This window comes from Haliaeetus albicilla, chromosome 6 (genome assembly GCF_947461875.1).
Source record: "Haliaeetus albicilla chromosome 6, bHalAlb1.1, whole genome shotgun sequence".
Classification (NCBI taxonomy): Eukaryota; Metazoa; Chordata; class Aves; order Accipitriformes; family Accipitridae; genus Haliaeetus; species Haliaeetus albicilla.
Genome location: NC_091488.1, coordinates 13,552,792 through 13,570,356, shown reverse-complemented (window position 1 = coordinate 13,570,356; position 17,565 = coordinate 13,552,792). Strand labels below are relative to the sequence as shown.

The 17,565-nt window shown below is 38.2% G+C and overlaps 1 protein-coding gene across 1 annotated transcript in view; it reads right to left on the bottom strand.

Annotated features, from left to right (window-relative positions):
* Positions 1 to 17,565, bottom strand: part of DSCAM (DS cell adhesion molecule) — a 471,653-nt gene that overhangs the window by 27,859 nt on the left and 426,229 nt on the right. Inside the window, exons 27-30 of the mRNA XM_069785096.1 lie at positions 15,594 to 15,770; positions 8,925 to 8,955; positions 3,147 to 3,262; positions 264 to 413 (exon numbers count right to left, since the gene is read on the bottom strand). Of these exons, the coding sequence (XP_069641197.1) occupies positions 264 to 413; positions 3,147 to 3,262; positions 8,925 to 8,955; positions 15,594 to 15,770 (474 nt within the window). The remainder of the gene's footprint in view (positions 1 to 263; positions 414 to 3,146; positions 3,263 to 8,924; positions 8,956 to 15,593; positions 15,771 to 17,565) is intronic.

Genomic DNA, 17,565 nt, shown 5'->3' with positions numbered 1-17,565 from the left:
AAATTAAAATCTAGCATGCATTTGGTTTAATGAAAGCCAGGTATGAATTATTTCAAATTGCATTGCAGATGCATATGCCATTTTTACCATATTGAATCACTAAATGCAATTGTATAAGAAATGTTCTCTGCTGACCTAAATAGATTTCTCTCAACTTTCAGATGGAAGAAAAAAAATCCCATGATGATGCAAATGCAGGAGCACAGTATTCTTTTTCCTATAGCTATCTCCTCTCCAGGTAACATATTCTCTTATATGCTTACTTGTTCCTGGCCGGGCATCAGAAACATCCACCAGTGGTCCCGTAGCTTGTGACACAGACTGGTAATGTACTGTGTGGGTGACAGTCAGTGACTTCTGCTTAGACGTCTCTCCAAAGTCAGCATCAGTGAGCAGAACTGTTGATCTGTCATCTGTAAGTTAAAAAAACCATCAGATAATGAGTAACGAATTTTGTGTTTGCCAACATAAGAGCTTTACAGCAAGTCCTCAGACATTTTCAGCTGGGCACCACCAGTGACAGTGGCAGCTCTCTCTTCTCTGCAGGACTGAAGATGGCTTTGAAGTGTGTACCACAGCTTGGGAGCTCTGGGTTTAAACTCAAAGTTCATACAAAACTAAAGAATAAGTGTAGTTTTCATGTCGGTCTTTGTGATTTCACTTTAGAAATGTGCAACTGAGGCTATTAAGCATCCTTCCAAAAAGCTAATTTGTGTGTAATTAATTTTGGCCCTAATTCCTTCTTCCCCATCTTTTGAACACTGCCTTCTTCCCTTCCATTTTCAGAGAGCTCAGCTGAATTTGTCAACAACATATTGCATTTATTTCTTTTTATTAACATAATTAGTAATGTCCTCACTGAAATCACGTATGTCTTCCCAAAACGAGGTCATTAGGTAATGTTGCTAACTAACCCTCTACCAGTCAGCTTTTTCTCCAGAGACAGAATATTACAGAAGGGATGGTGATGACCCAAGACTGTTCTTAGGGAGTTGCTTATTTTTTAAGCATTTTCACCGCGGTGAAAGCAATGGAAATATACTTGCAGGGCAGCTAAGCATCCTTAAGTCCAGTGTTTTGCTGCTCTGGAAACTAAGGGCTAAGTCCTACCAGCTCTCTCTGCACCAAACCTCACCACTGTAGGTTTGAAAAAGAAGCTTTGGGGAGCTTTACATGAGTTGTATAAGTTTCTCTCAACATAGTCAGTCCAGCTGACTATGGGCTTATCTGCAGCTGCAAAGAAAGGTGCAAGGTGAAGCCTGTCCTTGGGAAGGACTGGAAGAAAAAGGTGAGTGCTGACCTTTACTGCTGTATGGTTCTGCTGCCTATTGCTTGCCTATGGGGTAGGATATATTCACCAAATTTCTACACAGACCTTGATCCCTGGAGAAAGCCAGTGCTATACAGCACTTACTTTTTTTTTTCAGTTGTGATCTCTGTATTGTATTTCTTCTGCTCCAAAGAGGAATCTGGTCCACTTGATCATGGAAGGTTTAACAGCAATAAACCTTCCACTGACTTTCTGCTTGCAGAACAACTATTTGCATGCTATCAGATTATCTTTTGCATTCTTTACAGGCTTTCTATCCATTCATAATAGTAATAAAAGCCACAAGAACTTCCTGCGATGCTATGCTATATAGCTTTGTAATGTATTTCTAAATGGGACTGGCAGCAGTGGGGCTTCTGTGCATTTACTAGTCAGCAGAGGTTGATCCGCTTCTTCTAAGCAGTCCTGGTTTTGTTTTTTTTTTAACTTGACAAGATACCATTAAGGCAAACAATTCTGCACAATAACATAACTAGCATTTTTTACCCAAAGAAGGCCATAAATAGAATAAGCATTATAAAATCAAACTACTCCGTCTCTGGCAAAAGATGAGCTCTTATTCAAGTTGGGAATAAAGCCTCTTGGCAGTAAACTATGTCAAAGACTGCCAAAGTGCCTGCTTATTCTGAGTGCTGTGTGGAGACCTGGCTATTACCAAGGCACTGATCGCATTGCTACAGTTAAGGCACTAATGGTATTTCTGCTATAACCCCCTAGTGCTCAGCAACTGTAACTCAAAAATAAAAACTGTCTTTAGGATGAAGCCTGGCACAAAAGACTGCATCAGAGAGGCAAACTTTGGGAAGCTCAAATCAGGATTTAAAAAAGTCTGTATTTCCAGTGAAGCATAGGTCTCCTTTTCAAATGTGCAGCACAAAATGTGAAATGTCCCCTGAGGCCACCCCTCCTCCCCCCCATGCCAGACTGACAGCAAGTGTGACAGGGTGCAGGGCTAAAGCAGCTTGTCCCTCCCCAGTGCAGGCAAGGACAGGAGATGCAGAGATGCTGCTCCCAGCTTCTGGGGAGCCACACTGTCCCTGGGATGCTGTTACACTCTCAGCCAGCATAGGCTTCTTCTACACAGATTTGAATCCAAATAAATCAAAAGTCTAACAAGATCAGTCATTCTGGAGGGTCTCGCCATGGTGTGTACCCATACAGTCACGAGATCAGGTTGTATATTTGTTCTGTTGAGATTTCAGACATCTTGTGTTCAAATTATTTGGAAAAAAAACCCAACACCAAACAATTCTATTTTTCATGACAGTTCAGCTATGTGCCAGCCACATGAGAAATCTTGTTTTCTGTTGTGTGAAACAGTTGAGATTTGAATTTTGCATGGATACACAAAAGCTGAAAACTGATCAAAATGTTGAAATATCATTTGCTATGAACAGGTGGATACAATATGCAACGTCTAAGTTTTAGAAGTCGGCTGTTGCCAATCTTTAAATACTGATACTGTAGTTTCAGAATTTCATTTTCCTTATAAGTAATGCCAGTGATCCAACTGCATAATCAAAGCCAAAAGAGAAATCAAAATGAAAATCATAAAACTGCCAGTCTTCATTTACATTTCCTTCAAGCAGCTCTTTCCACCTGCTTCATTTTCCTTATGTCCTGCATTATTTTAAATACTGTACTGAGATTACTTAAAATGGAAAATGATCCAAAGGGGAGAAAAAAAATCAGTTCAGTGTTCAAATGTGGCATATTACTTTGTAGCTCTTTTTTCTTGATGTGTGCAGTGGGGAAAAGGTGTGGGGTAAAGTGACTGTTACATTCACCAGTGAAAACAAGCCCAACAAGAGTTTACCAATGGTCTCCATCGTGTCCCTCTCCTCAATCAGAAGCTGTGCTCTGGGAATGTCTATGTGCATCCTCAGTGTTTGCTGCTGCTTATTAAGTGTATCTGATGTCCTGGTGTTCTTGCTAAAAACAAAAAAGAGAAGCGAACACATTAACATTCAGCCTAAATGGAAAGATACTTGCAAACTTCCTCATTTTGAATCTGTCCAGCTCAAACAAAAAATAATGTAACCATAATCAGCAAAAATAGTCATACATCTTATTTCCCCCTCTTCGGAACAAGTGCATGGTATTAATTTATTGCACATGACAAGCAATAGATGAATGCACAGTGTTGAGGGATTTGGTCTATTCTTTATCAGTAGGAATCTCCTGAAAATTTTGTATAGTTTTCTTCAAGTGTCATATAATGAAATTAGTAAAAACACTTTGCAAGATGGACCTTTTCTTTCATTCCTCAAGAATGAGTCAAGAAACACACAACTGATCAAACCGGTTGGTAGGAAAATGATGTCTTGAGTAATTTCTAATTATTTTTTTAACTTTTCATTATTTTTCATTAGATAAATTCCAAATATCACTAGAATTGATAAATGAAAAAGCAAATGAACAACTAGGGATTCCATTAATAAATTGCATAAAATAAATAAAGGCTTTAGTCCCATTGATGTTCCAAGACTAGAATGGCAAATCTTGTTTACAATCATGGATTATTTCTAATTGATTGATGCAATATTCTAAAAAAGAACATAAACCAATTATTCTATCATCATGCAAATTGAAACAATTTCATGTTGAAGTTTGTGTACCAGAAAATGACTTCTTAAATGAGCTGTCTACCAAAAGCAAATGAAAATGGATGGTAAAACTGAGTGCTACAATCATTTCTAGTACAGAGCTTGCACCAAGAAACCTTCAGACTGCACTAAAAACCCAGGAACTTTTTGCCCTTTTAGGTGTAATTACTCTTTGGAGGAGAGGCAATATTTGCAAATACTTCTATATGTGGGGAGGCTGAGGAAAGTTAAGACAAATCAGCCAGTAGTGTGATCCATGTGCTCAGACTTCAAAAAGCTTTAAAATCTAAGTGGAGGCTCATTTTCGACTGTAAAGTAGCTGTAGATCACTCGGTTTAATTCTCCTTTGGCAATGAATTATTGTTGTTAATGGAATCAGCGAAGGACTATTAAGCTGCTTGATGATTAGCTCACATCATCCCTGAGTGCAGGCCTCTACATCAGAGATTAATGCATGTATGATGAGCCCACGTCTCTAGACAATTTGCCTTAACTTCCTGTTGTGTCTCCATGTGAGCAAGACCTAATTATTGCAGGTTTGGAGGTTCTCCTAGAGACTTTTTTAGGAGGAATTTCCTTGTCACGTGGTCTAATTCTGCTCCAAATCCAAGACTGAGATCCGCAAGGCACAGGGGTACACCTCTCTGGCTGATTCTCACCTTCTGGCTTTCCCCACTCTTGTGGTCCCCAGGATTAACAGTATCTATGCATCTGAAACTTTAATGTCTCTGTCTTTACCTGGGTAGTTAGGTGGTACTGTTGCCATCATGTACAGATGGATAGCTGAAATGCATTCAAACAGCCTACAACTGGTGCCTCATTTAACCATTATGGAAGCAAAATATCAGGAGAGCTACCCAAGGGCTGCCCAGACTTTTTTCCGTATATAATCAGTGGAGAATAGTAGTCACAGTGTCTTATTAAGCACATAAAATTTCAAAGGCATTTAGGATCCTAAAATGCAGACAAATTCCACACTGATGTTCTCGAAGTCTCTGCAAAGTCGCTGCATGGATTAGATGTCACTCTCCTATTGATTTCCACTCAAGTTGCTGAAATGTTAAGAGAATCAGAGACTAATATATTATCTGCATGCCAAATATGCTTGAATACATGCCCTTGAAAAGTCAGACTACTTTGGGCTTGTCCAAAATCATAGAGCAAACCTGGATCAAGTAGAAAACTGAATTTCTGAGGTCTAATTTCAATTAATAATCAATAATCCAATAGTTATAGGATACATGCAACCAGATACACATAGAATCTGTGCAATACATAACTGAGTTTAATAAATTCACCATTGCACCCCTCCTCCGCTCACCAGGGACACAGGAGACAAAGGGATCAAATCAGACATTTTCCTCAGAGAATGCAGACCCCAGAATCCCAGTGAGAGCTAGAAGCTCTTCTGCAGTATGAATGTTCTATATTCCTACTATTGCAAAGTACTTAACCACACAGAAAGTATTGTTTGGACCACAAGGAGCAGGAGGACGGTTCCCCAGGTTTGCAGTGTTATTGCTCACCTGCCAAGAGAGAATTCTGAATCCCATTCTTGGCTCCAGTTTGATAGCTTTATGCAAAATATGTGGAAGGTCCTTCAAGCCAGAACTGGAAACCAGGTCTCTCTATATTCATGAAAATTCCCTACTATACTCAAGATTTATGCCTCATTTTGTGTGATCTCTCTCCTCCTCCTTACTGGTGTAATTAATTCTCATGTATGCAGCGGCACGGTGGCGTGGAGTGTCCAAACACAGAAAGGCAATTGGCAGTAGCAAGAGTGTTGCTGCTGATTAGCATGCTATCTCTTTTCTGGCTCAAGGAATTTTGAATTATTTTCTGCAGACCACAATAGCTCAGCTTTGAGGTTATAAAAACCTAAAGTGCCAACAGCGATTAAGTGCCTCTAGGACTTGGCAGCGAGGCAAAGATTTTTAGGATTGCAATTCTGAAGTTTGGTGCCCAAGTATTTTCTAACCTAGGAAAATTCAGGCATCAGAGTATTGTAACAGTTTGGTGGATGAGGAGTCAAATGATTAATTCTTTAAAGGGAGGAAGCACATCTACCTATATTTTCCTTAACCTACAGATATAAAATTCCCAAACTTAAACATGTGCTATGGCTGTTCTTTACCTGACAGACCTTGTAAGGATCTGTGTATAATACAATTCATTCCCTCTGGTTCAATGAATCTCTGAGCTCCAAATTGTTAGAGACTGGGAGCCTGTCTGGGGAACAAGTACATATTTGCTGTAGTTTTTTACTCTACCCAGGTGCCTGCTTTTGGCCACTATGAAAGGCAGATACTTGGGTATGTAGGCCTTTGGGTCTGATTAAGTACAGCTTTTCTGTACAGTCTGTGGATAAATGGGCCTTTTTCCAGAGCAAGTACAGTGTATAATGCATTTTGAAAGAGTGTACATAGTTAAAAGAACATTGCCTTTTAAATAATCTTTCTGGGTGTTTAATAAAAAAATACTTACTTGAGTGACTGTCTGTATGCACAGGAGAGGGTTAAACCAATCAAGCTAGTTCTGTAAAGGGATTAAATATGGTGCTCTGAAAACCCAAAGTCATTCTGGATCCTTGGCAGAGAGGCCACGTCACAGTTTCCTGATGTCTAAGATGGTTGTTGTAAAAACATATGGAAAACTAAATTGTGTAAATAAGCAGCCTGACAGAGGGATATTTGAGGAGAAAAGTTTCCTCACGTTGTGGTCAAAATTAGAAAGCGCAGTTGATTGCTATACTAATTCACAGTGAATTACAAAGAAGTTGGCTGGACCAATGCTTTCACCCGTAAGAAACATAAAAAAGCTGTGATTGTACAGCAGCAGGAAATTTTATTTGCTAGTTTAAGGTATCAGCAACAAGTTGTGCAGCTCCTGTTAAACTGCTAACTACTGGGGCTTATCCTGCTCCCCAGATATTTGACTAACACATCCAAAGCCAGCAACTTTCAAAGCAAAGACTAAAGCTCCATTCTTAATCAGCTTTACACATGCTCATTGAAATCTCCTCAAAGTGGAAGATACACAAAGCTCTCTCCATCCTCACACCTTCCTACCAAGCAGAGAATCATCATTTCTGCTTTCTGTCCAATTAATAAACGTCAAGGCATAACCCACAGCATACCCTCTTTTTTTGATATTTTTATCATAGCAGATTTTGGTGAAATCTAAAAGATATAAAAGATATAAAATACCATGGGGTTTATAATAAGTGACTATTGCTTTGGAGAGGCTTTATTATCCTTTGATTATTAACGTGCTAAATCTTCAGGAACATCTAGTGATGGCGGGTAGCTCAGGTTTCAGTTGGAGGTATATCATATTTATCACAAGTGACACAGCATTTAGCCTGTAGAAAGCAGGCTCTCCTATACAGCATCATTCTGAGGGCTCCAAGTTATGACGTGTCTGCAAATGTAGGCCTATATCCCCTATTTCCTCTAAAGTCCTGTTTTGGTAGTCATTTGCCTTTGTTCACACTTTTAGAAGAGAAATATAAAATATGAGTATTTAATAAAACCAAGATTATTTGTTAATAAATGAGATGAGGGAAACCGACTTGATCATATTTCAATGTCCATGAAAGGAAAAGCAAAAAGAAACAGTGGCAGATGAGTTACCTAGAAAGCCAACTCTGAACTAAAGGCTGGGAAGGAACCTGACTGCTCTCTGAGTGCATCAGGCGGGGAGGGCAAAAGAAGCTCTTTAATTTGAAGGTTGACAACACCAGAGGAAAAAATGGGTTGAAACTGGACACTTATGTTGGCAGTTTGATAGAGTTTTCTGAGCGTCAGAGGAGTGAGACTCTGAAATGGCCTTGCAGAGGTGTTATGTGTGGTTGTCACCGGGACTGAATATCTTCATCCAGGAGTTTCAGCCAGTCCATGCTGGGTTTCTTTAGGGAACAGGCTTGCTGCATATGCTAATCTGTGCTGTTTTCTGCAACAGTGAAAAATAGCAGAGCATATCTTCCTGAAGTTGCTTAAACCTGCAATCTGCTGCTAGCAGGCATTTCTAACTGGCAGGTAGGAAGGGTATGACCTGACCTGCATGACCAGTCTTGTTAACATCAGTAGGACTATTCAGATGTATTGGCTTAAAGCTGAGTTTGCACTAAAACCATCTGTCACCATGTCTTTGGAAAGTATATTCTTACAAAAGCAGGTGAAGTTTATCATGGGTGAGGAAGTTTAGAGTACAGTTCATTTGGTAAAATATCTATGACATTCTCAAATTTGTTGCTTAAAAATAAAAAGATCTTCTAGAAAAACAATTTTGAACTTAAACTCATTTGAACTTAAAAATAATCCCTTGGTGATTCCCGTTTTCAAATATATGCAGCAGTTTTAAAGTTCAATATTCTCCCCAGACAAAACAATAAACATTGAAGAGATGAAATTTCCATCTTTGAAGGAATTGTGGTGCCAGAATAGTCATTCTGTTGCAATTCAACAACTGAATTAGATTTCTGGATGCTTGGCTAATGGAACAGAACTGAAAAATAATAAATGGATTTACCTGCTCTTCTATACCTTTGGGTATAAGCAGCTAGCAATAGTGAATTACATATATATAACTGTAAAGTTTTGAGATATTCACGTCCAGGCACTTACTGCCTTCAATCAGATGTTCTCTGAAGAGCAATTACTTTGGTACGTATTATGAAAATGTTTTTCTGAATAGGAAAAATGTCCAAATGGACCTACATAGCTTCTATAATTTAATCTACTAACACAGAGTTCTCAGTTTTTTACCATTGTATTCCCTCACAGATACTGTCCAAAATTGTCTTTTTTTCCCCTTTGCTAACCAGCAATGTGTCCTAGCTCTTAACAAACAGTCAAATGGTGTGTTTTGAAAAAGGACTTAGGAATAGAAGGTGTACTTCTCCGTTTGTTCCTATAATAATTTTTAAATATGATGCCATAGTTGACAGACATTTTTCAATTTAAAAACATTAAGTCTATTCTTACCTCATAAGCATTTCAGCCAAACTCTTTGCATCTAGAAGAAAATAGAAGAAATGTCATCACAAATGAAAATCTATTTGATAGCTTGATTGTTAGGAAGTAAGTAATTTCAATCAGCCTTTTTTAAGACCACGGTTGTTTCTCAGATCAGTGGCAAGAATAAAATAATCTCTGAAGTCCCTACTTTTGCTGAAACTGCATTTCTGTCCCAGACAGCCCTGTTTAGTGATCAGTAGCACCAAAGATGCTTAAAGAAGTACAGGCTACCATTGGCTTAACTAGAAAAAAACTACAGAAACTTATTAGAAGTAGGAACAGTTTAACCAATAACGGGGATCTCTGTTCCTTCATGCCACAGCTAGCAACTGAAAAGATGAGGAAGGAGGAAAAGGCAAGAAGACAAAATGTTGACATCCATTTCTGGGCAGAAGCCAAACCCAAGCTGGATGAGCAGTTGCCAACCTGTCATTTCCAAACCAAACCTGACTGCATGGAGGTCTGAGCAAGGGAGGTCACCAAGGAGTTAACTTGTTTGGTTGTTCTCAAATATGAATGTTTTTCCACTAGCAATAATTCAAAACTGCTACTGGGTCTTCAGAGGACAGTCTATACACAAAACAGAAGGTGGCTTATTCCCACATGGATCAGCCCTGCAAAACGAGGGGCTTCTGAAGGAGCAATATTCCTCCTGTTGTTGTCATTGCTGTTATTATTACCATAAAATCCTTTGGGGATATAATTATTCTGGTACTTCTCAGATCAAAAGACACAGCTGAAGGTTAGTTCACCAAGTATTCTTCAGGCAGCTTTCCGTAAAACTTTGTCAACGTAATATAATAATTTCTGTAGTATTATTCAGCAAAAATAGACAGCTATGCTTTGTTCTGCAGTCTGCCGCTGACCAAACTCACTTAAAAATGCTGACTCCAGAGTCCTTAAGTATATCACACAGCAACAAAGCAGCCTTTTGTGCAACCAAGGGAAGCAAATCTGAGAAGAAAACAGTTCCAAGTTCTAAGCCTTCAAGCAACTCTCCTATTACATGAAATTTTAATTTATTCTTTTATCTGCTGGTTGTAAATCTACCAGCACCTGCCAAGCCATTTACTGAATTTGCCTTTGCTTTCTCCATCTCACCTTTTTATTCCTTAATCACCTCTTGGGTTTCTACACCTACAACAATTTGCTTGCCCGTGATCCTATTAAATATCCTGCCTTTAAAATTCAGAGAACACAGGTGGAAACAAACCCCTATCTTCATGCATTGCTTTGGCTACATTTGTATTCATTTTTAAAAGGAATGGACAAAGGGCTCTTTTTATTATAAAAAAACCTCAACAAAACCTTCCATCCACTTTCTACATTCTGTTTCTCTGACACTGCACCAGCTTGCCTGTTTTAAGCTTTATTCCTCACCTGCTACTGGAGAAGCTGAAATTCTGTGCTTCCACTCCTTTATTTTTAACCTTCCCCTATCCCTTTTCAGCACAAAGCATGGTAGAATCCTGGTGGAGGGAAGGACTCTTCATCTGAGATGTCCCATCTAATCCAAACAGTGCTCCATTTAAGCACTCAGACTTTCTATTTTTCACTTTCTTTGGGATTGCCTTTTGCTATTAACACTCTTATAAGTGGTACTATATAGTAGAAGACAATGTTTTTATCATCAGTCAGAAAGAAAAATACCGCTGCTGCTCCTAAATGACCTAGAGATAGTTTTGCTACTGACTTCTAAGGACCCAGGAAGGGATCCAGTTCTTCTGAAGAACACTTTAAAAAACAAAGCAGCTCTGGTTCCAAGTCATGTTTTTTTCAGCAAACTTTATGATGCTTCTTGTTATTCTAGCAGCGCTAGGATCATGAAGATACTACACACATTCTCCCTCTGGCACATATAATAAGGGTGATTTAACATGCAAATATTGTTTTCATTCAGCTAGCAGCTTTTGTGAAGCAATTGCTGCCCCCCTAAGTGAAGATTATGGGTACTTGTGCTAGTAACTCACAACTCAAGAAAAGCTGAAGGGACAAAGTTGAAGGTTGCTTGGCCCAATGTCGTTCGGTTTGCTTTTTAGTTTTGTTTAAATGACAAAAAATCTCCCTCACATGTTCTCAGGTGCTGCACAGCATATAGCTGTGTTCCATGCTGCATCTGGAAAAAATGTTATGTCCTCACCTTTAAATGTATATGGCACATATTCAAATGCACATTAACATATATGCATTCTTGGTCAAAGAAATGCAAAAGAGATTGTGCAACTTCAATCAAAAATAACATGAGGCATCATGCAAGATCATGTTATGTGTCAAAAGCTGAATAAGGAAGTACTGCAGAAAAAAAAGGAACTCCATCAGCAGGGTTTGAATGTGCTAATTATTCAAGCAGATAGTTACAATGGTCAGAAGCATTACTATAGTTAATGATGGCTGTCAAGTACACACAGGCCGGTGTAGGACTGGACCAAAACAAACACCCCAAGAAGATAAGGGATCTTATGTATGTGTCAAAGCAAAATCCCGAAGCCTAAAAGCAACTGAATATGGTAACAGTGTGTCCAAAACATCAGCTATAGGAGAAATGCTGGTTTCACAAACCAATGAGTATAGAATACGGATTGTAATGTGTATTTCCTACATTATAGTTTTGATCAGCAAACTGAGAATTCTTCATAAAATGAGCCAGTATCTCTGCCAGCATCCTATCTCCCAGCTTTCAGGTGGGCAAAACAGGGCTCAGGGAGGCCATGAATGACAGAGTGAAGGGGATGATTTCCCGCTCCAGCCAAATATCACCCCATACCTTAGTGAAAAAGACAAACTGCTCCTCGCCGTGGGTTTGACACACGGCTGCGCCAACAGGCATGGACCCAGCGGCAGCCCTTACTTCCATTTACTGGGGCAGCCACCTTTAAAATTCTTAACGCATTTGGCTTGCCCCCTGGGAAATCAGGGGCCGTGATACAGTTTTATCTTGTATGCTGGCACTTCTGAACTATCATGCTCCACTGATACTTTCTGCTTGGATTAAGGTGAGTTGGATTTAAAAACAAAGGGAAAACTATTATGGTAGTAGTGGAGCTAGGTTAATAGTAAGGAGAAAGAGTGGTAAGTCATCAGGTTTCTCTGTTATAATATATGCTGACCTACTGAATGGCTGCATGAACTCCAGCAGTCAATTGACCTTCTTGTGGCCTGACCTGTGGAACTACTAAACTGAGCAAAAATCAAGGCTTTGCTGAAAACTAAGCTTTCTTTCTAAACAGAGTACTCCTCAAGAAATAAATCATACTGGGTGTGACACAGGAGGAGGGAGTTACCTGTCCCTACGTGCTAAAACAAGGAGTAAAAGGATTAGGAATGGAGAGACTGTTGTCCTTATGCTACATTTGCCCCACAGAAACTGGAGTCACAAACCCATTGTCTATAAGCACAGATACAAATGTTTGCATACAGAATGTACTGCAAATAAATCTGCAATTCCCACTCCTTTTTGTCAAGCAGGTTCAAAGAAAACACATCTACTGGAGCCACAAAAGCAAGAATTACAGCTGTAACTTGTATAAATTCTTTTAGAAGGTCCCACTGTGGGAACTATTATTTCTGATGTAGACTAGAGGAAAGTTGATGGTGGAATCATGATTTAGGAAAAATGAGTCCTGTGCCTCAAAGAAACCCCACCAGGTGATACATATCAAGTCATAATGACAGGATTTCAATTTCAAAACTAATTCAGATGAAAGTTGAACACAACAACTACTAAAGCAAAACAGGGTTTTTAGTTAGGAGATGAGAAAAACTTGTACATAGGATTTTTTTAGAGAACTTACTAAGGAGTTCTTTGGAACAGCAATACTGATCGTCAGTAAGACGTTAAGAACATGAAGTAACCTCCAGAAGAGCAGAAAATGGCTAATATGGGATCAGTCTTCAAAAAGAATGAACAAAAAAATTATGAATTACTGAATCCTATCAATCTGATCTGGGCAATGAGCAAAATGATGAAAAAAATGGAATGAAGCTTGATGAAATGGATTAAAGTAGTTGGAATAATTGAGGCCCAGCAATATAAACTTGTGGTCAATCAGCCATGTGAAACAAAGTTGATTTTTTAAAAATGAGATTAAAATTCACTGAGAATTGATGACACTGAAGAAACTCTCACTGAGATACTATTAAATAATGTTAAAGTATTATATTTATATTTATATTTCTCTAGAGCAAAGTTTCGGTACCTCAAAATATTTTAGTAGCAAAGTAGCATGATACAAAAAATTATCACAGCAGCCATTTTACATGGGTTTCAACATATCCAAAACACAATTTTAGGCAGAGAATCATTGTTTAATATTAATTTTCATCAGGCACCATAGGACATGACACTGTTGGTACTTCAGTTGTCTGGAGTTAATGAAATAATATCTGATAAAAGTTTGAAAATGACACAAGAATTAGGTAGCTAAAATATAATGAAAATGCCAGGTCACTAAGGCATAACAATCTGGATCATCAGGTAGGTTGGCCACAAGTTAGCAATGTATCTGTTGATACCTGTATGAGGTCATATATCAAGAATACACACCATAGCTATACAATGGAGAATGTTATCCTGTTGTACTGTAATCAGAGAATTGTCAGATGCTCTCAAGGGATAAGATGTTAAATGCAAATTCTTAAAACAGTACTGTACCCAAAAAGGTGATCCTTGCAGATATAGACAGAAGACCATAAGGGAAAGAAGAAAGGCTGTTACCTCTCTATCTGATGCTGTCTGTTGCTGGAAGATTATGTTAATTTCTAGCATACACAGATGAGGAAAGCTACCTAAAGATTGCAAAGGGACCAGATAAAAGCCTTGAAATTAATAAATGATGGGAAAACTAGAGAGAAAAATTAAAGAAGATTCATCTGTTTCATTTACCAATTAAAACATTAAGAAATTACTTGGTTACCACCATGTAAAAGGAATACCCTCAGAGACTGAAAATATGATACAAAAATGAATTTCAGTCCTTGTACACCAGAAAGAAGTATAACAGGACCAGATGGCTGGGATGCCAAGCCATAGCTTGACAAATTCAGATAAGTAGTGAGACACAGGTTTTACAGAAACGGTAGTTAAATCCTGATGACTTTTATCAAAAGTACTGATGAATTCTTTGCCACTGCCTATGTTTAAGTGAAGCTCAGATATTTTTTGAAATTCCTATATTCTTAGAGGAAATAATTCAGAGAAGTCTTACATTATGCAAAAGCCATACTGGCCAGTGATCATCAGCCTTCTTAAGGGACTGTAACTCAAGAATCTATGAATACTTGTAAATAAACCATGAAAAAACTAAATGTGCATAGCCATCATTTCCTGGAGCCAAGGAGCTCAAAATATCCTGCTTGTTACTGGATGGAATTCCACAGTATTTCTGACAAGATAAGATAATACTTTCTTCACCCTTAACCTACCACTTTTTTTTTGGTGAAAAAAGCTGCACAGAGGTAAATGACTTAAAAAGATTTGAATGAGAAATTTATTATAGAAGCTAAAGCATTCAGATGCCCTGATTTCCAGAGCTGTGTATGAACCATAAGGCTAGTTGTCCTCTTTGATCTACAAATTTGCCCATGCCTAAAATCCCTGTATCCCTGTCTCTTTGTAAAAACATCAAAAATATTGTTACAAAAGACAAAATGAGACCCAAAAGAAAGACACGTAGGTGCTAAGGTGAGATGGAATACACAGGGTTGGTCCTGGCTTTAATATATATCACAATCACATTTTGGTTAAAATACAAGTAACTAAACATTTTGGTGGCTCTTGGAAATGATTAGACTTATTTTTGCAGGTTATAAACTGCTTTTCTATTTATTCAGTATGTGATTTGAAAGGCTTTTTTCCCAAATACCTTCAGTGTAAGGTCTGCTGTTGTGTGCTAGTGCAAAACATGCAGGGCCAAGTGCAGAAGCGGCAGACTGCAAGGGTCAAAAACCTGCTTGTGGCTCAGCCAGGGGTATTTACTAGAAGACTGATAAAGTTGAAAAAATTCACAGTTCTAAAACTTATTCACATAGCAAACACCTGAATTTTAATAAGGATTGGAGAAAAGTACAGATCAGTGACAATGAAAGGTCAGTGAACAATGAAGTGTTCTTGTAAGAGTTCTGTTATAACACATCATAGGGAAAAAGATGTGGTAACAAATCTGAGAATATCTGGTTGTGTTTTCTAACCTACTAACATGTGGCTACTTTCACTTTACAATTTGGGAATCATGGTTTGCATCTGCTGGAAAACTGAAATCCCCCCATCTTCAGAACATTGGATTTTATCCTTTGACAAAAAAATATGATTTTAGATTATTGAGACCATTCACAAGGGAAACAAACAACAACAAAGAAAGGAAAACAAACAAACACCAACACATGGCAATTATTGTCCTTTCCCCCATGCAAAATAATAACAATGCATACATGAGTGATTTTTTAGAAACTTACTACCAAAAGAAAAAGAAGGAATTTCTGTAGAAAACACATATGCTTTGTTGCTTCATGTCTGTTACATATTGTAGGAAAATTATACCAACTGGGGATTGAACAGTTTGGTCACATGCAGCCCCACTTGTACTTTCATGTTCAGGGGATACGCATATGTAGACATAAGTGCCACAGCTCCCATCTTACCTCGCAGCCTCTTCAGTCTCTGCTCCCTCCTCCTCCGCCGCACGATCAGCAGCATCACAAAAAGCAGCAAGACCCCAACCAAGATACAGGAGATGGTCACCAGCATCTTTAGCCCTTCGTTGGTTGCCAGCCCTTCCTCACTTTGCACAACTGACTTAATGAGTGGAGGGATTGTACCTGGAAACAGTGTCATGATATTAGATGCCTATTAATGAAGACAAAAGATTGAGTTTTCAGGGAATATGGCATGTTATATGCTTCAGCTGCATGCAGAACATTAAGACGGATTTGTCATGTTCAGGGCAGATGCTGCGTTTGCATGTGTAATGGCCACGCACATGTCACCAGTCACACTGGTAACAAGGTGCTGACTGCAGAGACTCACAGATTATCAGAAATCGAGAAGTGCATTCACTGATGAAAGAAAACCATGCCCATTATACAGTCAAATGCTATGATTAATTTTAAGTCATATTAAACCATTACAAAGCTGTAAGAGATCTCAGAATTACTACCTATGTAAGTTACTCCTTACTATGGGAAAATAGCACTGCTGCGACATATTCATACTTTCTGCTGGGCTTTTCTTTGTAAGGAACATACTTGACAAAGCTCATTTTGTGCTACATACATCAGATGAATCCTTTGCACAGAAGCTTTCTTCTATCACATCTTAGGGGTGCAGCAGTGATATTGATCTGAAATTCAGATAGCCAACCTGATGCTAATTTGCTAAAGAGTGGCTGACATTATACTCATCAGTAAAACAGGAGAGTAACACTGGATAGAAACAATCAAATTTTGAGAGTGAATTGAGGGAAATGAATCTACAAACTACTGGCATTGGCAGGCAGCTCACTTTTTCATTTTGGGACATATTTGCATTTTGAATATAACTAGCTTCCCGGTGATATATAATACTTGAACTTTTCCATTCTTTTTTTCTTTACTTCTAAAGGATGTGAGAAGAATGCAGCACTTTCTTTGGAAGGCTGTTTAGTCATGGAAGACTTCTCACTCATTTCCTGATTACTATTAAACTGCTGAATGCAACCACAAATGAGGCTATAAAATGCAGATTTGTTTGAAATGGGTAGAAACACGCAAGTATTGTGAACTGTGATGACTTTCGATGGAAGCTATTCAATTTTAACCAGCTACTGAAACATAAAAGTGGCTACTTACTTGCTAAAAGGATAGGACGGTGAGATAGAAAAACAGGCACATCCTTTTTACATTTTAATTGCTGCATTGAGCGATATAGTTATATCTCATTATGTACCATACAGTATAAGAAAAAAAAATTGTGCTATGATGTAGTACAATGTGATGCCATAACCACAGTGAAAATGTAGAATTCTAAGTCATATTTTTTCAGAAGAGCTATTTGAGTTGCATATAATGAGAAGAGTAGTTCCCTAAAGGGAGGAAAACAGAAAAGGTACAACCATCCAAACCTATATCAGGTACTTTGGAAAATTTATTTTCTTACAATTGCATTTTGAATATTTTTCTACTGTTCCATTGCAGTTCTTCCCCATAATTTTCCTTCTTTTTCTAATTTTCCATTTCTTGGAATAAATGCACAGCAGGATTTTTTTATCTTGTCTTAACTGAGATGCAGTTTTTGCACTACTCTAAAGGCAAAGAAAATGATCAGATGAAGAAATGGAAAGGACTTCAAGCTCCTGAAGGTAATACTAATAACTGCCTCTAAATCCTCCTAAACCCTCCTGAATACTAAAGGGCCAAATTTTGCTCTGAATTAAAGTCACACAGACGATTGGCTAAGGACTGTTGGGTTCAAGATTACCTAAAATTATGTCTTGCTCTTCTTAATACTTTAATGAAAATCAAATTAAGAGTGGCCTTAATTTCAGTTAAATCTTAAGTGTTTAGGTAAGTGATTATCATTTTCCATACCTCTTCCAAATAAAGTGTAAACCTCATAATGTTATATACAGGCAGTACA